General features: G+C 43.2%; 2 protein-coding genes across 2 annotated transcripts; one reads left to right on the plus strand and one right to left on the minus strand.

Moving 5' to 3' along the window:
- Positions 1 to 301: 301 nt before the first annotated feature.
- On the minus strand, positions 302 to 17,442 carry mdc1 (mediator of DNA damage checkpoint 1). The gene is made up of 13 exons (XM_080426947.1): positions 17,417 to 17,442; positions 16,536 to 16,675; positions 15,601 to 16,218; positions 15,122 to 15,176; positions 12,883 to 13,967; positions 12,380 to 12,442; positions 11,919 to 12,059; positions 6,916 to 10,856; positions 5,899 to 6,006; positions 5,279 to 5,461; positions 4,314 to 4,439; positions 2,689 to 2,799; positions 302 to 963 (listed from the first exon to the last, which is right to left on the minus strand). Exons 2-13 carry the CDS (start codon positions 16,672 to 16,674, stop codon positions 754 to 756), a joined length of 6,780 nt encoding a protein of 2,259 aa, XP_080283073.1. The 5' UTR covers position 16,675; positions 17,417 to 17,442; the 3' UTR covers positions 302 to 753.
- Positions 17,443 to 21,738: 4,296 nt separating this feature from the next.
- LOC308084571 (tubulin alpha chain-like) lies at positions 21,739 to 25,757 on the plus strand. The gene is made up of 4 exons (XM_080427266.1): positions 21,739 to 21,813; positions 23,751 to 23,973; positions 24,240 to 24,388; positions 24,498 to 25,757. The coding sequence occupies exons 1-4, from the start codon at positions 21,811 to 21,813 to the stop codon at positions 25,479 to 25,481; spliced, it is 1,359 nt and encodes a 452-aa protein (XP_080283392.1). The 5' UTR covers positions 21,739 to 21,810; the 3' UTR covers positions 25,482 to 25,757.
- Positions 25,758 to 26,871: the final 1,114 nt, after the last annotated feature.

The raw sequence follows: 26,871 nt of genomic DNA on the forward strand, positions 1-26,871 counted from the left end.
AACAGAGACCACTTATTAACATGGTGGAAGAAATGCTACACAACTGAGCAGGTGGTTCAGTGCCTTGCTCAATGGCACTTACATGTCTTCAATGCACATTGCATAATGAGCATTTAACTTGTAAAAGCTATAGCTGGTTTACCCCCCTCCCCTCCTGCAACCTTTTTTATCCTGTTTTATAGCTATATCAGCAAATATTTTGAGAATGCTTTACAGTAGGCCTGTATAGTAGTAATAATAATAATCATAGCCTACAAACCTGAAGCTTTGTACAAAATGTTTATTTTATTAAAGTCAGCGGAGATAATAGTACAATATACGGATACACAAAAACATGAAGCAGCATTGGTACAATCATCTGTTCATCAATCAGTTCTAATATCAGACATCTACCACTTGAAGAAGGGTCATCTGTTATGTTTAAAACAGAACATTCGTCACTTCATTCATCATTACCTAGAACATTGGTTTAAAGACACATTCTATGTTCTTAAGATGAAAAACAACAACAACAACAACAAAACAGCATTCAAGTCAAATGTAGGCACTCACAGGTTAGAGCTAATTAGTCTGCTTTGATGGGAATTCATAAGCATCCAAGATCCAACTATATCTTTAGGATGCTGTAGAAGTCCCTGACAGTGAAGGGTACATGTAGTTCAGGGGGTAAAGGGTGAAGTATCAGCACCAGGATGGGGACTAGAAAAAGTGATTTATTTGTTCTCTCTGTGTTTCTAGTTTACATTGCTGACCCTATGACTTCTTCCTGCCCCTCCCTCTGCCTGCTGCAGCCTGGGGGCAGGTGTTGGCAGCGGAGACCGACAGGATGTGGGTGTCCAAGTCCACCTTCTGCTGAAGGATCCCTGTCAGGATGAACTCAGCGGTGACGATGGGGAGAGACGCAGAGACGGCCGGGCTGCAGAGTGCCCAGTCCTTCTCGCATGAGACCACCACTGTGCGGGTCTGAGATAGATGGAGAGAAAGAAACGTCAGAAGCCAGTTTAACCATATGAAGGCTAGCGTCCCTGTTCTGCGGTGAACATCTGGCAAAAATAGCAGATCTACAAGCTCACAACGCACACAGTGCAATGCGTTGTGACGCGCTGTGATCTTTTAGGTCAGCTATTTTCAGCGAAGACATTTGGTGTAGAGCAGGGATGTCAAACTCATTTTGGGGTGGGGGCCACATTGGTCAAAAAGACTTGATGTGGGCACGCAACACACATGCACGCTCATGCGCATTCAGTTATACTGCATTGTTTTTCAGTCTGTTGTCTCAGTCACTGCTATAACTACAGTATATCACTTTAAAAATTGTTATTATGAAGACGAATAGCTACTTTAATTATTGACATTAAAAACAAACAATGCAATTTGTAAGGAGCCCCAATAAACCATTTAAAGTAGAATAATTCAATTTGAAGTTAAAGGAACTACACCATGAATTTTAACTTTTTCTTATTTTTTGTGTGTTTTTGGTCTCCCCTACCTCTCTTCTATCCCAAAAAATACCCCAGTTTGAGCACTCAGGCTTTCACAGCATATCTGGGGTTTTATGTAAATTGGTCTCTAAACAGGCCAAACTGATTTGGCCTCGAAAGTGACGTCACTATGAAATCCCTACAATCCCTCCCGTTTTTCAGTTCCAACTTCCAAAAAAAAAAGATTTTTTTTTTCTTTTTCCACTCAGAACAAGGAGATAACATGCATACAAACTGGCTCAATAGTGCCACGAGCAAATCAGGACAATGTGGTATTGCAGGTGAAAGTGCTTTATAAGCCAGAGAGAAGTTAGTTGGAATGAGTATATCTGAGGCTTGATTTAGGCTCAAACCTTTTGAAAAACGTTTGAGGGACATAAACAATATGATATTAAATATATAAAAAATAAAAAATAAATCACGGTGTAGATCCTTTAAACAATGTAATGTGTGTGGTAAAGTGTGTGGTTATGGTAATGATTACCATGTCTTAAGCCAGGTTCTCAATACAGTGCCAGAATTTTACCAGCAAAATAATTAGATTTAAAAAACAATAATTAAAGAACAGAGGATAAGCAAGCGGTATTCTCATTCTTTTTTTTCTCTCTCTCAATCATTATCACAGGGTTAACAGGTGGAGTTGAAAGTTAGTTATGTTTCTAGCCTAGAAGTTTTTTTTAATGTGGCGTTTTTTTTTAAACCGCCACATTAATTCATCATACAAGACAGCTGTGTCAAGACCAGTGTTGCCAGATTTATTTTGTGAGAGAAATAAGCAACCAGGTCTATGAACCTGTAGAGGGACAAAAAAAAAGAGTGGAGCCCTGGGGGACCCTGGCCAACAAAGTAGGCTATACAGGGTTTAAGTTAAGCTTGTAGATCTGCTATATCTTTTTTTGTTTGAAAATGTACACCTATAATAACATGCCCAAAAGGTTGGTCATTTTTAGTCAAGTTTACAGAGGCACTGATTAAAGAAGAAATGTTATAAACACGAATGAAACAAGATTAATAAAATATAGAAATTTAGGAAATACATGTTGCAAATGAGATGAAAACAGCAAAGAAAAACAAGGTGCTTATAAACGTATCTCAACTCCAAAACTCCTATTTTGAAACTAATTGTTCCACTCCTGTTAGTTGAAACTAATGTTACATAAGCTATGTGAGAGGTCAGTAGAGTAAACGCTCTCAGGTCAAATGGTACCTTGTGTTTAGAGGGCATCTTAGGTAGATATGTAGCTCCACTGCACGAAATGATGTCTTTCATATGAACTGGCTCTGGCAGCACTGACTTTGTGACATGGATTTCATAACCCTGAGCGAGAGAGAAGAAAGAGAGTTATAGTTATATTATATAGAGCACCGAAGTCCTGACGTCACTCGTTCATCCCCAGGTTTGCGGAAGTAATTTCTCTATGGAGAATAACATTGGGTCATCTTAGAATCGTCTCATATAAGAATTGTGGTCCAAAAATAAACACCGCGTGTCGGCGTTATTGTCAGGGAGGAGGTTCTGTATCGTTTATGATAGTCAGTCACTTATATTTGATACAGTCTGTTTCTGGCGAAAATGTAACTAATTCGGCGGAAGTAACATTAGCGTTTTCTCACCGTCAGTTGATGCTTCATATCCATAAGAGTCAACCCGCCGGGGTCATGTGTTTATTTTTGGAACACAGTTCTTATTTGACGCGATATTAAATACGTCTATGGGATTCAGAACGGGGGTGGAAAACTGCAAACCAGGTAGACAAACAAAGGATGTGTAAATGACGTCAGACTTCGGCGGTCTATAACGTAGACTTAATAGTTGTATTGTAATACACGTCCATGTGTCAGTAAACAGGTTGATACACTGGCATAAGGCTATAAAGCACTGTTTTAGTAAATAACTTGTAATCCAATTATCTCCCATATACCCAACATTCATTCTATGAGGTAAAAGAGACAGAAATGACTCAAATAAGCTCTGCTTTGAGTTCTGACATGCCAACATGCGTCTCTCTGATAATGATTGAAACGGGTCACTTTTTACATTCAAAGAGTTAAACTAACTGAGGGTTTTACAGTCTAGATGAGCATCGCCTGAACCAGAATCTGTATCCGTGTTGGCGCATCCCCAAAACTCTCCTTTTAACCACCATTATGACACAGAGGAGGCTCCGTAATGAGAGTCCGTAATGAAGACTCAACATAACTGTCCACTTCCGTTGAAGAGAAATGCCCGTAAAAGACAACCGCTACATTATAGCTGAGGTCCAGTGGCTTCCCCACAACAAGCCTCAGGAAGATGGGAAACAACAGGCACTGTGCCTCTCGACTAACTAACCCAGCGATTGTCCACCTTTTACATTTGCAGTTTTTTTAATCTCTGGGACCCCAATCTGCAATGTAAAATCCTCTAAGAGGGTACAAATGGAACAGTAATATTTGATTCCATTTGTACACACTCAAGAGTTACAGCCTCATAAGGTTTCTACCTGCTTCCTAACTATCAATCATTTAGCTGGGGAACCCCTAGAACCCCATCAAGGACCCTACATTGAGAACCCGTCAACTAAACCATGCACCATGTGAGTTGTACTATATTTGGGCCAGTTTGTAAAATTACCACAAAAAAAAGGATCATCATCGAAGCCCAGATATCACACACACACACACACACACACACACACACACACACACACACACACACACACACACACACACACACACACACACACACACACACACACACACACACACACACACACACACACACACACACACACACACACACACACACATGAATGGGTCTCACACATGACAGAGTGAGTTATTGGTGGATACCTGTAGGAGAGGCTGATTACTGGCCGTCCTTAGGGATTCCTGGAGACAGAAATTAAACTTCTGCTCTTGTTCTGAGTCCTTCACTATGAATCCATTAGGAGGAAGGAAGCTTCCAGCTTTACCACACTGACAGAGAGAGAGAGAGAGAGAGATGATTATGAAATTATTAGAGGGAAAGAAAGACACATTACTTGCCTAGTGTCTGCATTGACCATGGTTAAAAAGCATAAATAACACATTTTCCAAAAATGTTGTGATCACGATTATTAGCCATGATTGCTGTCGTCAGTGTCTTGGGAAACAAAACACACGTTTATTGCACTTTTTGCATATTTTATGAACATGTTGATTGCCTTCCATTACAGCAGGCAATCTATGACAAACAATCAAATCCCATGTGGATCTCAGGATCCACATGGGAACGGCGTGGCTCCTATGTGAATCTTGGATTTCATGTGGCCAGCCTGTGACCTCAGATGTCTATGACATCAGTCATCTATGACATTTCCATGACGTATGACTCCAAACTTAGGCAAGGTTTCAGCCCGATTCTAGAACCATTGACTTTCATGATTAAGGTTTAAGTTAAATATTTCAAAAAGTATACAATGTATATGTTTTTGGGCGGTGAAACCGCCCCTATAAGTGAGGTTTGGATATTTGTACAACAAATCCTGCGCTGTGATTGGCCAAAAATATACCCCGCCTAACCCTGCACCGTGATTGGCCAATCACAGTCTATTCAGGACTGTGATTGGCCAGTGTCACATGTGCATAGCCCTATATAAGAAACCATAACTTTAAAAAAAACATAAATTTGTTTTTTTTAAGTTATGGTTTCTTCCATCATAAAGAGTGTTTCAATAAATGTATTTATTTTTTGTACATGATTGGTTGACTCCATTCAGTATTGTGATTAGCTAGCAAGACACCGCCCAGGGTGTGATTTTTTTTCTTCAACTAACCTTCTGTAGCCATTGGGTGTTCACAATGGGGATTCCCCTGGCGACGGCACACAGGAACTTGACTGTCCGGCGCACCTTGTCTGTCACCAGGTAGGTCATGTCCGACACATCCCGGGCCAAGCTACCTCCCAGGCGAGACAACACCTTCTCCCCTGTCTCATCCGCCACCCCTGTGAACAACACCTGAGAGAGAAGGAGAGACGGAAAGAGAGATGCAAACTCTGAAAAGAAAAATGTACTTTTCCCACCTAAAATTCTTCTTTTATCCTCACTGACACTAAGTAAAAGCTACAAATCTTAATATTGACTCCTGTGTTTGCATCTCTTCACAACACAACACTTCACTGTTATTTATTTAGTAGGCTATAGTACGTCTGTACATATAATCTACTCTTTATTTTGTCATGCAATGAAAGGGTTAGTTCTTCCTGAACTGAAAATTGAGAGCGATATTTAGAAAGACAGAGGGTGAAATAAGGAGTTTTTGGTGCCATTATACATATATGCATCAAAACATTATGCAATTACTTTATACTGTACATGTTTACAGATTCATTATCTACAGACGCATAGGGACTGTGTAATTACAACTAATATATATTATCATCACAATTTTTTACCTTGCAGGCCTGGTTAGCAGCTTTCCCAGATATGCGAGGACTCTTAATCTTGGTAGAGGATTCCATTGGAGACCCTCTCTTCCTGGAGACATTAGGGGTCTCTGGCACCTAACATGGAAAGGCAAGTAAAAAAAAGAAAAAAAGGAGAAACAAAAAGTTAAACAAATAATGATAGAAATTGTAGCATAAACATTGTATTAAAGAAATAATGAAAACATTAAGAGATGGACGTTTTTGTTTTCATTTCACTTCCTTGTTTAGCCTACTTCCTGTCTCTTAATCATTGCCTGTGTATTCACCTGCTTTACTGTATGTACCTCATCATAACATTTTCAGTCATGATGTGTTCTCTCTTGTCTTGTGGCTTGTCTTTTTGCTTCTTACTTTATTCCTTTTGTTTGTTTTTGAGGTTAAGTGTTTTGGGGGGTAAATCAAAGTTTGTTTTTTTACTCTTTTATTTTGAGATGTTTTTATACTGCACATACATTTGATAAATATGAAATTACAAAGATGAGTGGTGACCAAAGGCAAGGGTACGACTGAGTAGTAGAAACTACTCAGTAAAATACTCTCAGTAATGGTGAGGCAGAATGGTCAGGGTACTCAGGTTACCCAAAGACAGGGAGAGACCCAGCGAGTGACTAGCGTTAATTGAACAGCATTATAACACTGGGGGAAAACAGTGACTCAAGAGAGAAGAACATTAAGTCCTTCCGTTAAGGTAAAAGCCTACATATTACATCCTGCATGCTTAGTTGACACAAATCATTTACCAGGCTTCTTTCTTCAGGCCTGATTTTGATTTTGAAGCATTTTACAAACAAATATGTTTAAAAACTGACTTTTTCAGGTAGTCATTCAACTGGCTTTGCCTTAAGACCCCAAAGTTTGTGTAGATCACGAACTCAGGTTCGAATAAATTATATAACACAATATTCCTCAAGTGAGGTGTTTTTTTTCCTCAGCGTTGTCGGAACAGCACGCAATCCACCGATTTATGGAGTCACTCATTATTACCTGTGATGATGACGCACTGGCATCCTGGTCTGTGGAACCGTGAGCCGAGGTTTCACCATCCTCCTGCCTCTCTTCCTTCTTCTTCTGGGCTGTTGACTGCCTGCCTCTGCCTTTCTTCCTAGGAGTCTCCTCTTCCATTTTCTCACTCTTTACTTTGGACTCCCCATCGGCGCATGGCACTTTTGCGCTCTGCCTACCCTGAGCTCTACCCCCCCTGTTGGCCGGGGCAGGAGCAGGTTCGGCTTCCTTTGCTTCCACCATGCCCTCCTCCTCATCTGCAACTGCCGCCTCTGCTTTTCTCCCCCTCTGGACTTTCCCCTTCCCTTGGGACATTTTGGAACTTTCTCCTTCCTCTTCCTCTAGCTCCCTCTTTCTTCCTTTTCCTCTGCCGGTCTTTTTAGCCTCAACTTCTTTATTGACGTCAACTGCGGCCTCGACAGGCTTTGACTTTCGTCCTTGACCCGTGCCCTTAACGTTGCCATTAGGTTCAAGCAAATCTTCTGTGGCACTTTCTTCCACCTGAGTTGTTCGGTTCTCCGCAGCTGCAGCTGTGAGCTCCGTGTCACTGGCTTCAGCTCGCCTTCGCCCTCTTGTGGTACCAGGCTGCTGGGAATCTGCCTTCTCCTCAATGGCTGCTTGGGAAGCATCGTTAGATGCAGCCTCAACTTTCTGAATCTTCCTGCCCCTGGCTGGGGTTTTAGGAGCCGAGGCCTGGTCATTCTGACTACCTCCGACCACACACGCCTCAGGCTTTGGAGCTGACCTCCTGCCTCTTCCTCGACCTCGGCCTCTGCCCAGCGAACTTGCACCGCAGCTGGAGACTTCTGAGTTGAGGGAGTCAGACATATTGGACTTAGAAGTAGAAAGGACACCTGGCGTGGGAGCATCGTTGCTCCTGCTCTCGTCTGTCCTGTCTCTCTCGGCAAAGGACTCTCCGGTCACCGTCGCTCGCCTGCCGCTGGATCTGTTCCCAGCGGTCGGCCGACTGGTCTTCATGGTCCCTCGGCCCCTTCCTCTCATCTGGCTGTTGATGCTGGAAAATGATGTTTCAGAGCTGACAGAGTTGGACGAGTTGGAGCGAGACCTGGTTCTCTGGGACGGGCCACCTATGCTGGTTGAGTCATTCGGCTCGGGTTCCAGTACCTCTGCAGACATGGTGGTTGTTCTGGTTGCCCTTCGACCCCTTGCAGGAGTTTTGGGATCGACTTCCTGCTTCGCATGGAGCACTCTGGCTTGTTGCTCCACAGCCTCTTTTTGTAAGCGTTCTTTTTCTTCTTTCTTCCTCTCTTCATCCTCCTTCTCTTCCCTTTCCCTCTCAAGTCTTTCTCGCTCCTCATTTTCCTGTTGTGTCCGTTCTTTTTCTTCCCTCTCTTTTCTTTCCCTCAACTCTTTTTGTTGCTCCTCTCTTTCCTTTCGTAATTTTTCAGATTTTTCTTTCTTCTCCCTCTGTTTTCTTTCCTTTTCTATTCTCTCCCTCTCTTTTCTTTCCCTTTCTATTCTCTTTTTCTCCTCTCTTTCCAGTCTCTCCTTCTCTTCTCTTTCCACTCGCTCCCGTTTCTCCCTCTCCTCTCTTTCTGCCATTTCTCTCACTAGTCTCTCTTCATCCTCTCTCCTTTCCCTCTCAAGTCGCTCTTTCTCTTGCTGTATCCGTTCTTTTTCTTCTTGTTTCTTTCTTTCCCTTTCTGTTCTTTCTCTTTCCTCTCTTTCTGAATTCTCCCGCTCCAGCTTCTCTCGTTCTTCCCTCTCTTTTCTTTCCCTCAACTCTCGTTCTTGCTCCTCTCTTTCCTTTCGTATCTTTTCTGATCTTTCTTTTTCCTCCATCCCCTTTCTTTCCCTTTCTATTCTCTCTTTCTCCTCTCTTTCCAGTCTCTCCTTCTCTTCTCTTTCCACTCGCTCCTGTTTCTCCCTCTCCTCTCTTTCTGCCATCTGTCTCTCTTCCTCCTCTCTCCTTTCCCTCTCAAGTTGCTCTTTCTCTTGCTGTATCCGTTCTTTTTCTTCTTGTTTCTTTCTTTCTCTTTCCTCTCTTTCTGAATTCTCCCGCTCCAGCTTCTCTCGTTCTTCCCTCTCTTTTCTTTCCCTCAACTCTCGTTCTTGCTCCTCTCTTTCCTTTCGTATCTTTTCTGATCTTTCTTTTTCCTCCATCCCCTTTCTTTCCCTTTCTATTCTCTCTTTCTCCTCTATTTCCAGTCTCTCCTTCTCTTCTCTTTCCACTCGCTCCTGTTTCTCCCTCTCCTCTCTTTCTGCCATCTGTCTCTCTTCCTCCTCTCTCCTTTCCCTCTCAAGTCGCTCTCTCTCTTCCTGTTCCCTATTTTCTGTCTCCTGTCTTGTTCTTTCTTCTTCTCTTTGCCTCTTTTCCCCCTTCATCCTCTCCCTCTCATCACGTTCCCTTTGCAGTTTGCCTTGCATCTCTTTGTGTTCCTGTTCAAGTTTCTCTTCCTCTGCCCTCTTATCTCTCTGTTGCTTGGAGGACTTCCTGCCTCTACCGCGTGTCACTGGCTCAACCTTCTCCTCTTCCTCACTCTCCCCGTCCCCTCCCTCCGCCTCCTCTTCGGGGACTGCTACCTTCCCTCTCCGTCCTCTACTGGTGGTCTGGCCCCTCCCTCTCGTCTGTCTCCTTGGAGGCCCTGAGGGCTCTTCCTGGTCCTCTGCGGCCATTCCTCTGGCCGATCTCCCTCGTCTACCTGTGCTGCTGGGCCCGGCTTCAGACTCTCTCCCTTTCCCTCGACCCCGAGGCCACCTTGGCGTTTGTGCCTCGACTTTGGGTTCGTCTTCCTTTCCACCCTCTTCTATTTCACACGTGGCTATAGGCTGAGTTTCAGTGGTGGGCACCTGAGCACCAGAGCACATTGCCTCCTCTTGTAGGTTATTTTTCCGCGACTTGCCCCTCCTTTTAGGAGACAGAGGTTTGGTTACCTGTTCATGCTCTTGGACTTCAGACTCCTGTGATTCAATGAGTCTCTGAGCCTTGGTTCTTCTCTTGCGTGTGACTGGAAGCGGCTCCTCTTCCTCGCTTTCCTCAGTTTCACTTGCAGCCATTCCAGTTGTGAGCTGTGACTCCTGAGATTCAACAAGCCTCTTAGCCTTGCCAGTTCTCTTGCGCGTGACTGGAAGCGGCTCATCTTCGTCGCTTTCCTCAGTTTCACTTGCAGGCACTAAGGGCTGAATTTCAGCAGTGGAGAGCAGGGAAACAGTCGCCAGCGGTGACTCCTGCGATTCAACGAGTCTCTGAGACTTGGCTGAATCTGGAAGTGATTCATATGCAGCCATCATAGGCTGAGTTTCGGCAGAGGAGAGGTTCTCGCAGGTCGACACCTCTTGAGGAGAAGGTTTGACTTCTGCCACATCCTCCTCCTCCTCATAGGCGCACATCAATTGGGTTTCAGCCGTGGCGATAGCAGATGTGGAAGCGACAACCAATGGCTGAGTTTCAGCCGTGGCGAGATCTGTCCTCACGCCACCGTCTCCTTCATCATCCTCCGTATCACTGTCGGACTCTGGGATGTATGCCTGTGTTGCCTCCGTTGCAACATTTATATGCTGGGTGGGTTTCTTCTCTTCACCTCCATAGACCTGTGTAGCCTCCATGGCCAAATCGACAGGTAAGTAGGCTTGGGTAGCTTCCAGATACACATCCCCGACCATGGAGACAAAGTTTTGGGTGCTCTCCATGGCTAGACATTGGGCTTGGGGAGGCAGCTGGCTCCTGTCAGACAGCCCACGCTGAAAAGAGTCTCCTGCGGTGGTGGCCTGTTCCTGGTCCTCAGATAAAAGTTCCAGGGCAAAAGATTGGGTGTCGTCTAGGGTGGGGTCTCCTGGAAGATTGGCCTGGCGGTCCCGGGACTCCAGTATGAAGGACTGGGTCTCAGCCACAACAGGGTCATCGTCCTCCTGGCTGTCGGAACAGGATGATGATATAGGTCTTGTGCTAGATGAAAAAGGGCCTTGGAAAGATAGAAAAGACAAAATAAATTACACATTATTACAGTACACATTGTAGAGGCTCATTAACATGACCACACATTTAATGTGTTTCCTTTGCACCGTCTCACTACTCTGTGTCTTACCGTCTCAATGCTAAATGGTTCATTTCATGCCTTCTTGAATTGTGCGATACAATTAAACTTGCCTAGCTAACTGCTCCAATGTGTAATTTAGACAGAAAAAGAGATATTCCTATATGAATAAAGTTCAATTAAAATGAAGCGCTCAAACGAGGTAGGAAAACGTGTCTGGACATGTGAACGATGGCAGCTAGTTGAAACACCAACGGGCTCGAGTCCGTTAATGTCCTTTATTCACTAAAATAGCTCTCCTTTACTTCATGATCAGCTTCTCTCTGTATGAAATCTTTCACTTTATCTTCATCCCGTTCAATTGTGTAATCTTCTTGTGTGTTTGTTCTATCCATTCTTTCCGTATTTCCTGTCGCTCTGTGTTGTAACGGCAACATTAATGTTACACTAACCCCTCTACTGGAAACACGGTGACCATTACCACGTGACGCTGACCCAATGCCGTTGATTCCCAATCTAGAAGTTTTACTCTGAGTGTTTACAAGTTAAATTAACATTAAGGAATTTACTGTGCATGCCGTTTCGTGAGATTAGATGAATTTGCACCAAAACTACTGTCAGAAATTTCATTTATAATTTCCAACGCAGCCACCATAATTTTCGACTGGGAAAAAGGCAGAAATAAGGCACAGACAATGTTAGAGATGTTAATCCCGTGCCAATTGGCACGGGATTAACATCACAGACGGACCCCACAATTACTACAAATAATCAAAGGTGCCCACTTCTCAGGTAATACTAGTCCAGTGTGAATAGGGCTATTGAGGATCTCCACATGAAACCATAATTTCCTTGTCATTTGCTGTACACTTGTCTTGTACATTTCTGTGTATTGCTTTCATATAAATGTCTCTTGAACCAGAGACATTTCCACTGCCTGGTACAATGGTAAAAGTTAGTCGAGTGATCATTTATCGTATCATTACTCACGTTTGAATGAATCTGGAGAAGAACTGAAGAATGCCTGAGTCTCCATTTCCTCTACTGCTCCCTTGTGTTTGAAACCCTGAGGAAGGCAGACGAGCCGAAATGCGTCCGTTTCTCTAGGTAGACTGCTGTTGCTGTGCAAACCTATTAAAAAGAACAAAAGAAACTACTCAAGAGAGTGTGGATAATCCTTTCATTATATATCTTCAAGAATCTGCACACAGTAAAATTATAAGAACCTACACCCCAAGTTGAGCGCGCCTTCTCCTGACGGACTTGATCCGGTAGGAGAGTTGCCTTGCTCTCCACATGAAACCATAATTTCCTTGACATTTGCTGTACACTTGTCTTGTACATTTCTGTGTATTATTTTCATATAAATATCTCTTGAACCAGAGACATTTCCACTGTCTGGTAGGTACAATGTACAAGTTAGTTGAGTGATTTATCATATCATTACTCACGTTTCAATGGATCTGGAGAAGAATTGAAGAATGCCTGAGTCGCCATTTCCTCTATTGCTCCCTCTGCCATCATAACAAAAGAAAATATTTATAATATTTTTCGATATATTGTGATGCATTGTAAGGGGTGCAAGATTATGGCTCGTAACTTTTAACATTCTTGTGTTAAACATAGTAGTTAAAATGACAGACTGCTATAAAAAAGGTTATTTCCCCGATTTTTTACTATTGTGAGAGCAATGTTAAACGTAACATAACAATTCCCAAGGCATTCAGTGTGTCCAGAGATCACACCCACTCACATCACATTTAAGTTCATGTAGGAAAAAGATTGTCCAGAGCCTTTGTTGAAAGGCGCCATTTTACATAGCCTTTGAAAGTGAGCTATGGACACACAGAAGAGATTGGGAATTGAAATGGCAGATTTTCACATCCTAACAATAGGAATATAATTAAACCAAATTAATTGAACAGCCCTTCAAAACACAATATGAGTGAATTACCCTTTGGTGTAGAGAACCTCTGCAGTGGAGGTATTCTAACACCTGAGAACTGGCCTTCTTCACTTGCCAGTGCACCGCCTTCCTCCCCATTCTCCTCAATGTCAGTATCACTGAACCGAGACAGGTCAGCTACGTCGGCTGCTACACCGGCAGTTGATGAGGAGTCCGTCATAACTTTGGTCAATGATGATGGCATGGCGCTTGCTTCCTTGGCGACAACTGGTGGGAGCAGAGGTGCGTCTTCCTCAAGATCTGTATCGCTATCAGATAAGATCTCCAGATCAGCACCTGTGTCAACACCAGCCCCTGTGAGTTGGCCGGTAACGACAGGGACGACACTTTCATCATCCGTGTCGCTGTCTAAACACAGGTTGCTAGACGGAGCGGCAGACATGGATTCGATCCCGCCAGAGTTAGAAAGGACTGTAGGGGTCGCCTCTAGTTTAGAGCTAGCGTTCTTTGGCCCGCTGTCAACACCTTGCACCTCCTCCTCGACATCTGTGTCACTGTCTAGATGGAAATCCACGGGCTGCGCTGAAGTTTTGGTGGCCGTCTCCGACACAATGTCATCATCGGTGTCACTGCCCTCTGCAGTGAGGCCTGTGGGCTGAACGACCGGAATACGTCTGGTGGGTTTGGCGACGTCATCGGAAGCGGGGACTGATACAGCGCCTGCGTCCACAACCACATGACTCTCGTTTTCCTCGTCGACATCCGTGTCGCTGTCCACGTGAAACTGGGAAAGCTCCGCTGGGGGGTCGGCTGCTGGCGAGTGGGAGGACAGTTGACCCGCCCCGCACTCTGACATCTTCATGTCCCCCTCCTCCTCCTCCTCCTCCTCTGTATCACTATCCATGTTAAAAGCAGGTTTGGCAACTGCATGGGATGCCAGTGTAGACAGCACAGGTGATCCATCTTCCTTGGGCAGGCCGAATGATACTTTCCTTGGTTCCTCCTCCTCTTCACTGTCATCCGCGATCACCTGTGACCTTTTTTTCCGCAGCTGCTGTCGCCCTGCATCACTGTCCTCGCTGAAGCTGACACGCTTCTTCGGTTTATTTGTAATGGAGGACGGTGTGATGGGACTGCACAGTGGAGAAACAAGTTGTCAAGTAATAAGTAAATAAGAGTGTTGATTAGGTACTGTAGGCTTGTGTCATAGTCCAGGGGTCTTCAACAGGGGGTCCGGGACCCCTAGGGGGTCCTCAGAGATACTACAGGGGGGCCAACAAATCTTTGTGTGATAGGATTTTTCTTGAACCCTAGCTTCCCTTTTCTGAGGAGAACTTTAGCCAAAAATAGCCGATCTACAAGCTCATAACGCCGTTGTGAGCTTGTAGATCTGCTATTTTTGGCAAAGAGATATAAGTGTAGAGGGAAAAAAGAGCAGACCAAGTAAAAAAAGTTTTAATCTGAAACACAATTTTATACAATATAGAGGGGGTCCCTGCTTCATCTCTCTCTCTCAGCTAGGGGGTCCTTGGCCTGAAAATGTTGAAGACCCCTGTCATAGTCTATATGCACATGATCTATGTACAGGTAGAACGAAGCACTTGTAATTACAAGTACTTACCGAGTACCGAATGAAACAACTACTTGTAATGACACCTGAATTTCCCTCTGGGGATCAATCAAGGTTCATCTTATTATCTTAGCTTAATGAGAGCTGGGCTCATGTATCATCTATTGTTGTAATTATATAGTTATAGTTATATAGTTCATGCAAAGACTGGCTGTATCTGCAAACAGCATCAATGGGCTGTTCATGCTACATCCAGACTAAGACTGGCTGAAGTGCCTGTGTGTTCTACCTGTGGATTAATATAAGTCTTATGTATTTACCTTTTTAATGATTTTATTTCCTGTCTTGTACTTTTTTGTGTGCATTTCTATGGACCTGAGTCCGCTAATTGAATAGTGAGATTTCCTTTTTTCAGTATTGTGAAATACAATACATAGTACAGTAAGTTTGATCTTTTAATTATCACAACAAAGCAATCACTAAGCCAGATTAATGAAATACTTGAGAGTGCCAGCTAGAAATTCTAGTTCTAGTCTGTAATTACATTTCTAGTCTGACTTTCAGCTGAAGTTCAATGTGATGAACATTAACTAGACAGTGACTCCTATCAAGGATTAGGACAAGTCACACACTCACTACTTTTTTTCTTACCCTTCAACAACACTCTCTCTTTCTGCCCTTATACAGTAGTTCTATGAAACAGATTTAGTCATTTACCTCTCTGGGATGAGGGTGCTTCTAGGACTGGACATCATGGAGTCAGATTCAGACACTGAGAAAAGAGAGAAACGTATGACAACATGTTGTCCACTAAACGATATCCAAGACACACACACACACACACACACACACACACACACACACACACACACACACACACACACACACACACACACACACACACACACACACACACACACACACACACACACACACACACACACACACACAGTAGAGGACATTAGGTTCACAAAATAAAGTAAGTATACCCGCAGGTCCCCCAGCTTACCCATTATGTAGCAATAGCATAATAGGAGCAGCCTATTATACAACTATGTGCCATCTCTGCATGATAATAGAAGGGAAAGAAAGAAACTATGAACTAGATAAAGACCAAGCTATATGAAATACGAACACAAAACAGACATTCTGAACGCCTTACGGCACATAAACTGTATATTACACAGTTTACCTACCAACAGTCTTTCCCCGCCAGCCTGGTCTCCCCACTCGGTCTTCATCCGAATCAGATTCTGGGACTAGGGTTTCTTGTAGCTGTGTTCGACTTTTGTCAGAGCACAAGGCCTTGGTGCTGGCAGGAGTCTTCCATGACTCTTCTTCATCTGTCATCAACAACCTAACTAACGCCTTTTTGTTTCTATTGACAGAGTTCTCATCGTCTTTGCTTGTGCCAGTCCCGGAGTCTTGGTCCCTGTTGGTGCCAAAGGGTTGAGCCTCTTTTTCTGTGTCAGCAGAACTATGAGCCCTACCCGAGTCTCCACTGTCCACTGGATTTCTCTCTTCCTGACTATGGATTTTGTCCACGGGGCAGCTGACATACTGGCATGGGATGTCTGCCACCACTAAACTGTCCCCCTCACTTAGGGCATAGCGAACATGAGGGGTAAGTTTGCGACGGCCTTTACGGGTCCCGTTCATGCTTCCCAGGTCCCACACCAATGCCTCCCTGGTGCCACGGTAGACAGTGAGACAGATGGTTGTGTGTTGTTTGGATACTGAGCGGGCGACGAGGGGCACGTTGCAGGTGTCGGGGTCACGGCCCAGCACATTTTCTCCCAAGTAGAGGGGTAACTCTAAGTGAGAGAAGAAAAAATGCACATGACAGTTTATCAGGCAATTAGCCAAGAGATTAGCAGACATTACATTACATTACATTACAGTCATTTAGCTTTTATCCAAAGCGACTTACAATAAGTGCATTCAACATAGGTAGGGAACGAAACTACTAATCACCAGAAGTCTTAAGTGCATTTCCTGCATAAACAAGCAACCTAGAGTATACCTAGCGCTAAGGTAAAAGTGCAATATATCAGCTACCTACTTTCTTAAACAGATAAAACAGACTGTAGGTGAACATCAACAGTAAAACATCAGATTACTTTTCACTCACCAGTCTCAAGAATATGTTCATTCTTTAACACTTGCAGTTTGGCCAAGGGTTCTCCCCTCTTGTTTTCTCTTTCCTCTTCTTCATCTTCTTCTTCATCTGACTCCAATACATAGTCATCAATCATCTGAGTGGCATCCATTCTTCACACAGGACAAGAGTCACAAGACAGAAAGGTTGTGATAAATAAAAATGAACCATGACGTGATTGTTGTCTTTGAAAATGTAGATAATTGGCCACTGGGCAAACAGCTATAGTAGTAATTAATTTCATATGGCTAGCCTAACTAACAATTGTTTTCTTTGCGTTTTACAAACTGGTGGCCATGGATATAATTTATATAGATCAGTGGACATAATTATGTATTTAAGTCAGAATTGTAGGGATGTTAGTCAACATGGTGTGTGTGTGTGTGTGTGTGTGTGTGTGTGTGTGTCACGATTTGGTCTGATCATCATTCACAAACGAACCAAAGTGGCCTGGGTGTAGCTACTAAACTAACATCATTGTGAGGTGGATATGTTCACGTGCGAATTATAATGCAGGTTAGTCTAGGAGGGCATGAATCACAATGTTGGATTAGATCAGAGCAGTTGTCGTAAGGTGGTTACTAGCTTGCCTTCTGGAGCAGACCGCGGGACTTTATTTATTTAATGTATTTATTTTTAAAAAATTAATACGTTTTCTAGGTACACAACACACTAGATTTCTAGCTATAATAACGTTTGCCTGAACGACTAACAAATAGACTGCTGTGGCTCTATTTGGAAGGGGAAGCGATTCTGTCATGACAAAGAAAATGTAACATGCTTGATTTTGTACCTTTCCTCTACAAAGCAAACTGTTATAATATGGAGTGTTGACATTATTTGCAGGAGCTTACCTTGCACCAGAGAGAGAATCGATTGATAAGAGGAGATACACTTCCTGTTAAAAGTCACCCCGCCTACACTCACTGGACGATTTCACATACGATTGGTCAATATGAACGTCAGTCAACTTCAGGCACGTAGTCATTGGATAATAATAACGCCACTCCAAATGTAAAGGTTTGTGATTGGACTAAGAAGTAACACTGGATTGTTGCCATTTTCGCGCGATCGTGCAGGGGGTGTGGTCTGACTGTAGATTTTTTGAAACTTTTGTTTATCTACTAAGAAACAGTATGGTCTGCCTACATGCAGGTGGTACATATTACTACAGTGGTGTAAAGTAACTAAGTACATGTACTCAAGTACTGTACTTAAGTACAATTTTGAGTTACTTTTACTTTACTAGAGTATTTCCAGTTTTCAGTACTTTTACTTCTACTTTTTACTTTCTACTCCATCTCAGAGGGGCAAATATTGTACTTTTACTCCACTACAGTTATTTGAAGACTTCTGCATAATGAGCACCTTCTACTTTTGGTACTTTTTTAGTTATTAATTTGGTTATTATAAGGGTATTGTTTATTACCTATTTAAATGCAGGTGTTATTGTGTGTTTTAATGAAATAATAATAAGTATTAATAGTTTCCAATACATTTTTTTAACTTTATTTAATAGCATAAAATAGGAATATATTAAATGCTTCTTTTTAGGTGCCCAAATCGAATGGCCAGTCAGGTGAACAATTATGTTATGTCAGGAAAGGTCAGGAGGAGCTAGTAGACCCATGCACAGATGGGTGTATAGCTGGAAGTATCTGAGCTGGGCCCAAAGTGGCTGGGCCCAAAGTGTTGAATTAAAGCTGAGCTGTAGTCCACGAACAACATATGGACGTATTTGTCCTTCAGCTGTCTGTCATCCAGGTGAGAGAGGGCGGTCTGAAGGGCCATGGCGATTGTGTCGTCGGTGGATGTTTGATGTTATGCAAACTGCAAGGGATCCACCAAGGCAGGTAGCATGGAGCAGATGTAATCTCTCACCACCACCTTTTATTTCAAAGCATTTGCTGACTATTGGGGCAACAGGTCTCCAGTCCTTCAGGCATGTGACCTTGATTGAAGTGCTTTGGAATGGGCACAATGGTGAACATTTTGGAGCCTGTGCATGGGACCCACGGCCAGGGAGAGCGAGAGGTTGAAAGATACCCGCCAGCTGGGTTGCACATGCTTTTAGGACACAGCCTGGGATCCCATCAGGGCCCGCAGCTTTACGAGGTTGAAGGCTCTGCGTACATCGTCCTCCAAGATGGTTAAAGGGCTGGCCTCCCCAGGTGGTGTCGCGCAGCCTATGGCTGGTTGGTGTCGGTACTGTTTGTCTCCTCAGGTGATACTGAACCCAGCTTCCAGCTGGTGGGGGTGGTCTCAAACCTTGTAGAAGGCAAGGCATTCTCACGGTGTTAGGGAATCTGAGGATGGTGGCAGGAGGGTTCTCTATGCATGGTTTGTGCCTTACAGTCTGTAGCTCCTGCCACGGTGCTCCTGATGTTACCACTGTTTTCTTTTTTTTTAAAAGATATTTTTGGGGGGCTTTTTATGACTTTATTTAGAGAGGGATAGGGAGAGTAGGCAGACAGGAAATGGGGAGAGAGATGGGGGGGTGACACGCAGCAAAGGTTGTCGGGAACGGGAGTCGAACCCGCGACACACTGTCAGGCAGGCATTGCAGCCTAGGGTGCCTGGACCGTCACGCTACGGCCCAGGCCACCACTGTTTAAATGGTCCACCATTTTAACCCTGTACTCCTTCTGAACCCTTCTGATGGTGCTCTGGAGGACTGTCCACAGCCCTCCATTGAGACATGAGTAGAGCGAGTAGACAGAAATGCTGCCATAATGAGCATAATGACTATTAGTGAGCAGCTGAGGGCTAGTTATATCGGTAAAGTGGTCCTTTAAATACATACTTTACTTTATTTTTGAACAATCTGCACATAACTTTCTACACACAGGCCAATAGCTAAATGTAAAATCACTGTACAGAACTTCAAGAAAAGTTTTGATGTGTAAAAAAAAAATTAGGCCTGCTCCATGAGCCAATCAATGTTGAAGATGGCTTTTCACAAAAAGGTGAATAAATCTAAAATAATGTAGTTATTACTACCACTCGGCCTACCTACTAGCCTACTACTTTGAGAGAATCTTCTTTATTTTGTAAAAATAAGCTTTATAATTCACAGACCATTTGACAGTACAGTAACAGGACACCTACGTTGCATTATTAGTAATGTAATTTACATCATGTAAAGTTGTCTACTACACACACACACACACACACACACACACACACACACACACACACACACACACACACACCCTTTCCGTATCCGCTACACTAGATGCGTCATTTGATACAGCATCCATCCCCATCCCAGTCTAACCAGAACCAATCAGTGCAGACATTTGGAATCGGACTGTGAAAGCCGGTGTCGCTATTAATAGCCGATCTGCAAGCACATTACGCTTCGTGATACAGTGCCTTATCAACTTGTAGATCGGCTATTTTTTGGTGCGCGACACGGCAGACACATCAGTATAAATCACGTCTAGACTCTGGAGGAAGTCATCAGTGTTGCCATGTCCACTTATTATAAGCTGCAGGTTGAGAAAACTCTCAGCTCTGAACTCAACAAGATCTGCATCTGGCTCTCACTCTGACAACAAACTTTCATTACACCCTGGGTAAAACTGAATCCATCCTCTTTGGGTCCAGTCCTAACCTTAGCAAGGCAGAGAGTTTCACGATCAAAATGGGTGATGATGTCATCAAAAGAAAGGATGAAATTACCTACCTGGGCTTCATCTTGGAGGCAAACCTCTCTGGTAACAAAAACGCCGAAAAAGTGATCAAAAATGTCAACCAAACAACACGCTATTTGTGGAGGATTCATCGTCTAGTCAGTAAGGATACTCTGAAGATTCTTGCAGGGGCCCTCATTCAAGGTCATTATGATTATGCATGCACTTCATGGTATCACAACACCTCCATGAGGCCTTAAAATGGCTATTTAGAATGGCTTCTTTACTATAAGAACAGTGTGAGATGTTTGTTTGGGATATATGGTTGTGCCCAGAGGGGGCTGCTGGAGAGGGCTCTCTGCCCTGGATTCTATGTACTTGAATGAATAAATGACCATGGAAACTTGGAAACCTTGACGTCTGCTCTCTGCTTCTTCTCCTCTTCATTATTACCACCAACGGGCCTGATATCACGCAGTTAATGCCTCTAATACACGACACTACTTCTTGGCCTCAATCACAAAACCCATCTAACCCCTGCTCCATTTTGCTAGGATTGGATGGCTTAGGGTTGAGGACAGAGTACAGCAACTTGCTATGGGCCTGGTCTTCAAGATACACCACAACATTGGGATCCCCAGGTATTTGTCAAAATACTTCCAAAATGTTAATGAAGTCCATGATCATAACACCAGAGGCAGCTCCACAAATCATGTTCAACCCAGATTTGGCTCAACTAAGGGAATGAACTCGTTCTCATGCTATTCATCAAAAATGTGGAATGCCCTACCAAAAGGAGTAAAGGAGTGTAAAACCCTACTCACTTTCAAAACTGCCCTAAAGATACACCTTCAGGAGGCTGCAATTCAAAAATGGCCCCTGTCTAAGTCTTAACCTACCCCCCCCTCTTTCATTTTCCTCTTTTGTATATATATATATATATAACCTGAAAGATGATTGTATGACATTCTGTATAGTAGTGTGTATATCTGTCTGTCTCTTATGTCATCATGATTTGTGTGCATGGGGTTCTCATCTTAAACAAGCTGCGTGCTTAACTGAGTCTTCCAGTTTAGTAGACCTTGTATTGTGAATTTTGTCTTACTAAATAAAAGTACATCAATCAATCAATCAATCAAATAAGCGACTTTGGGCTTGTTTTTCTGTAAAGTTGCTTGTAAATATTGGTAGTTGCGGGTTGCGTTTTTTATTTTTAAAGCTTGTTTCTAAAGTGAATTTGCTTATTTGGGCTTGTTTCCTAAAGTTTTTTCAAACCAGTGTTTCTCAAATATTTTCAAATCAAGTTAATATGTATTTGTCTGCGGACCCCCCATCTGAAAATATTTTATGCCAGGGAGAGGGAGTGGGACCCCCATACAAGATTTGTGTTGTTAAAATGTTTCAAAACTATTCCACATTTTTTCAAATTTTCTTCCAGGATTTTTTCTCCAGAAAATAGCCAATGTTTAAAGGGGGAAGGGCTCACTTCTTTTGGGCTTGTTTTCTTAGACGCGGGTGCTTGTTTCTCTCTCAAAACCAGGCAACACTGGAAGTCATACAGCTGAGCTGGTGACTCAACAGAACGAGGAGGGTCTCAGCATCGAACAGACACAATGGTGAGTAAATCACCTTCTTTCATTCTCCAAATATGTCGTTTTGGGGTGATTTTAATCATTTATTTGAAACCAAAATGCTTTAATTTGATCACAAATTGACTGCGACTGACATAAAAAGCATTTTGTTAATGGGATGGATGTTATTTTTTTCTATGGATGGATGGGACATTCTATTATTTTGTAGTTCATTTTCCTATTAGGAAAACGAACTACATCATCAGGTTTATAGGGGAAAGGGGGAAAATACGTCAGGGCATTGTAGCCGGAACCAACAAAATAATAATGGGTAGCATTAGATTAAGGCGTTAGCCCCATCACTATGACCCCATTCACCCACCAGTGTTGCCAAGTTTTGCGAGAGAAACAAGCAACCAGGTCTATGAAAACAAGCCCAAAAGAAGCGACCATGCTACGCATGAACCCTTTAAACCTATTTGAAAATAGCCGATCTACCAGCTCAGAGATATTTTCAGATGGGGGTCTGCAGACAAATTATTCCGGTATACATATTAATGTGGGGGTCATTGGCATGAAAATGTTGGAGAACCACTGACTGGTTTAAACAACATTACACAGCAAGCCCAAAATAAGTTCACTTTAGAAACAAGCCCCAAATAAGTACGCTTTAGAAACAAGCCCAAAATAAGTACCCTTTAGAAACAAGCCCTAAAAACCGCAACCCACACACAACTACCGATATTTTCAAGCAACTTTACAGAAAAACAAGCCCACCAAGTCGCTTATAATAAGCGGACATGGCAACACTGTCACCCACCCCACCCATGCATTGTGAGTGAGCGATGGGTGAGGTCATAGATGCGGCTAGATTTTCTATGTGTATCTGGACAAGCATCGTCAGCACTTGCACACTGACTGACACTAAGGGTGCGTTCGGATATTGCACACCGGAGCGCACTCGCCTATTAGTTTGTATTGGCCAGTGCGCTCAGTGCTGTATTTCCGAACGCACCCTATTATTCATTTCATCATATAGCTACGGTGTACTCTTAAGCAGTGATGGAAGAAGTAGGCCTACTTTAAAAAATAAAATAAAGATAAAAGTATCAATACTGCAATAATGCAGAAATACTCTGTTACAAGTAAAAGTCCGGAATTAAAAATGTACTTGAGTAGAAGTACAAAAGTATAAGCACCAAAATAAAAGTAGGCTACTCATTATGCAGAAGGTCCCATTTAACAAGTTTTCATGTATAAAATGTTTAAAAATCCTTTGAAAATAGACGATCTACAAGCTCACAACTCGTCGCCTGCTATGTTTTACTTTCTGTAGTGTTTAACCTGAACTGGGGGGGGGAATGGCACAGCATAGGCTTGTTATCCCATACAGATTAAACTACAGAAGGTAAAAACATGACAGGCAACACTGCTGCTGCTGCAGCAGCAGCAGCTAATCAATTGATAATGGGTGTGTTAGATTTAGCTGTGCCAGTGTGTGAGCATATTGTAGCTATAGTCAACTGTAGACTTTTTCCACAGCAGCCATATTGACATACAATAGTAGGGTGTTACATCCTGTGCAGGTGTTACCAATTAGTATGCTATTATCGAGGCTATATAGGCTCACTGTACTCTGTGTACAGGCCCGGGTCTGATATACTATATTGAGCCTTAATACTGTAATTGGTAACACTGCATGGGATGTAACATACTCTACTATGTCAATTTGGCTGCCATATATCGTCAATGCCTGAATGTCAAATTGTCTTTCTAATGAAAATTGAAAAATGGGCTACAGCAGCCTGTGTTCAGGAAGTGTTGACAGAGGACTTTGTGACTTTTGATTCTTTTATTTTAGTCTTCGTTAATGGCATTGTAATTACAACATTTCCAGTAGCTATATTGCTACATTCTGTCGCACAATCAATTCAAAATTCTAATCTCTTAGTTTTCACTTCTTTTCACATCTTCCTATACAGCGCGAGTGTATTTCAATGCATGTCGGCCAAGCCGGAGTCCAGATGGGCAATGCCTGCTGGGAGCTGTACTGTCTGGAGCATGGCATACAGCCTGACGGACGGATGCCCAGTGATAAGACTGTTGGTGGAGCAGACGACGCCTTCAACACCTTCTTCAGTGAGACTGGAGGAGGACAGCACGTCCCCAGGGCCGTCTTTGTCGACCTGGAACCCACTGTCATTGGTAAGTAGCCCTAATGAAAGATGGGTGGACCTTAATTGTTCTATCAGGGAAATTCAGAGATGTCATTGCAGCACCACTATAAATGAACAATTTACCCCTTAAAAGGAGCTACTTGACACCAAAATTACCAAATGTAAAATTGTATAATTCATTTTAGTAAGATTGTTAATTGTTGGACACAAAATGACTAAGGAAAACAGTTTTCTTCAGAACTTTGAAGAAATGCAATAACATGTCTACGTTTCCTTAAAACCTTCAATTTACAGATGAGGTGCGTACAGGAATGTACCGACAGCTGTTCCACCCTGAGCAGATGATCACAGGAAAGGAGGATGCTGCCAATAACTATGCCCGTGGACACTACACCATTGGCAAGGAGATCATTGACCTGGTCCTGGACAGAACTCGCAAGTTGGTGAGAGCTCTGACTTGGTTGTTACTTGGTAACTGCTTGGCTTGTTTAGGTAGCTTCAGTTTTGACAGACTAAAGATGAGTGTTTTTTTGGGTCTTTTTTTCCTTTCAGGCTGATCAGTGCACTGGCCTCCAGGGGTTTCTCATATTCCATAGCTTTGGTGGTGGCACTGGCTCTGGCTTCACTTCCCTGTTAATGGAGAGGCTCTCTGTCGATTATGGAAAGAAGTCTAAACTTGAGTTTGCCGTCTACCCAGCTCCCCAGATTTCCACTGCTGTAGTGGAGCCCTACAACTCCATCTTAACCACCCACACCACCCTGGAGCACTCTGACTGTGCCTTCATGGTGGACAATGAGGCCATCTACGACATCTGCCGCAAGAACCTGGACATTGAGAGGCCAAGTTACACCAACCTCAACAGGCTAATTGGCCAGATTGTGTCTTCGATCACTGCCTCTCTTCGCTTTGACGGAGCTCTGAATGTTGACCTGACAGAATTCCAGACCAACTTGGTGCCATACCCTCGTATCCACTTCCCCCTGGCTACCTACGCACCAGTCATTTCCGCCGAGAAGGCCTATCATGAGCAGCTGTCAGTTGCAGACATCACCAACGCCTGCTTTGAGCCAGCCAGTCAGTTGGTGAAGTGTGATCCTCGTCATGGTAAATACATGGCCTGCTGTCTGCTGTACCGTGGAGATGTGGTGCCCAAAGACGTCAACTCTGCCATCGCAGCAATCAAGACCAAACGCAGCATCCAGTTTGTGGACTGGTGTCCCACAGGCTTCAAGGTAGGTATCAACTACCAGCCTCCCACAGTGGTTCCTGGTGGAGACCTGGCCAAGGTCCAGAGGGCTGTGTGCATGCTGAGCAACACCACAGCCATCGCTGAGGCCTGGGCTCGTCTTGACCACAAGTTTGACCTGATGTATGCCAAGAGGGCCTTCGTCCACTGGTATGTTGGAGAGGGCATGGAGGAGGGAGAGTTCTCTGAGGCCAGAGAGGACATGGCCGCCCTGGAGAAGGATTACGAAGAGGTGGGCGCTGACAGTGTCGGAGAGGGGGAGGAGGAGGATGAAGGAGAAGAGTACTAGAAGGTCACTCTTTGAGATAACCTCCTGTTCATTTTTCTTTACCATGATGCTTATCACCTAAGTCGAGTTGTTTAGAAAGGTATTGTCAAGGCCAAGCTGTATTGAACTTCAAATGAAACCATTTGGCTTCTGAATTTTTAAATTCTGAAATCTGTCTGTACAGTCCTGAATGAAATGGTGACATGAATAAACATTTGCATTCAAGCTGTAACTGATATGTGCAGTTGAGATGTAATGTAACTGTATGTAAGTGGTATTAAAGCTTCACTCTTACAATATATGTCCATGAATCCATTGTTTTCCCATACGTAATCTGGAGCAGGCTGGTTTTTACCTTAAGCCTAATGAAATGATAGAAGAGAAGTGCCTTTACCTTGCCTTAGGCTTCTGAATAACTGAAAGCTCAAGCTTTGTTCCTACCCTATGTGAGGAATGTTAGTTTACAGTACCCAAATGGTGTGTATGTTTAGTATGAATATTAGGAAAATGGTTCTGTAGTTAGTGTCACTGAAAGGCTTGGTATGCCCTCCACTTTTGTGGCTATAGGATTGTTAAAATGTTGGTGGTCTGTTAAGTCATGAGAGCCTGTGTTCAGGCACTGAGTGAAATACCACAGCACTTTGTTTAATTTGTGTATTTAAACACATAAGAGTTGCTCAGATCATTCTACAGTGGGGTGAGATGTTGAAATGTTAGTGCCACTTACTAGCACTAACCTAAAAGCTAAATTATTTAAACTTCCTTTGAAGGCCAATCAATGCCAGCTACTTAAAAAAAGGTTCAGAATTCATATGACTTTGAGTCATGATTATGGTCTGTGAATTATAAACACGTATTCTGACAAAATAAAATTTTGATTTGTATCTCCTTATTTGAATATACATTTATGTTAACGTGTATGTATACAAACTGGGACTAAATTAAATTGGGACCAGAGTGTAGAAAAGAGAGTAACGACACGCTTTGATCTCGCCGCAAACCGGGCTCCTATGGGCTATAGTTCCAAACATTGGAACTATCTCATTGAGATAGACAGAGCACTTCCGCATTCCATTATTACAATGGGAGTCGACGCTAGTGTCAGAACTCTCTTTATGGCTCTGATTGGGACTAATGTATTTTGTCTGAAAGGGTGACAAGAATATCTATAAATTAAATAAAGTTGTGTAATACTGTGCCTTTTTTGCCACTCCTTTTATATCATTCATATATAATTCAACATTAAAAGCTATTATCTGTAGAATAGTCAAATACAAGACTATTCAGCTCTCAGTGGTGCAGGTGGACCACCACCTATGGTGGCCTGGATTACAGACTACCTCATCAGTTGACCAGTAGGTCAGATTGCAGGGCAGCCTGACGGATGTGCTCGTGTACTCCCAGAGGAACT

This window comes from Gymnoscopelus braueri (assembly GCF_963280865.1).
Source record: "Gymnoscopelus braueri genome assembly, chromosome: 4".
In the NCBI taxonomy this organism is placed as follows: Eukaryota; Metazoa; Chordata; class Actinopteri; order Myctophiformes; family Myctophidae; genus Gymnoscopelus; species Gymnoscopelus braueri.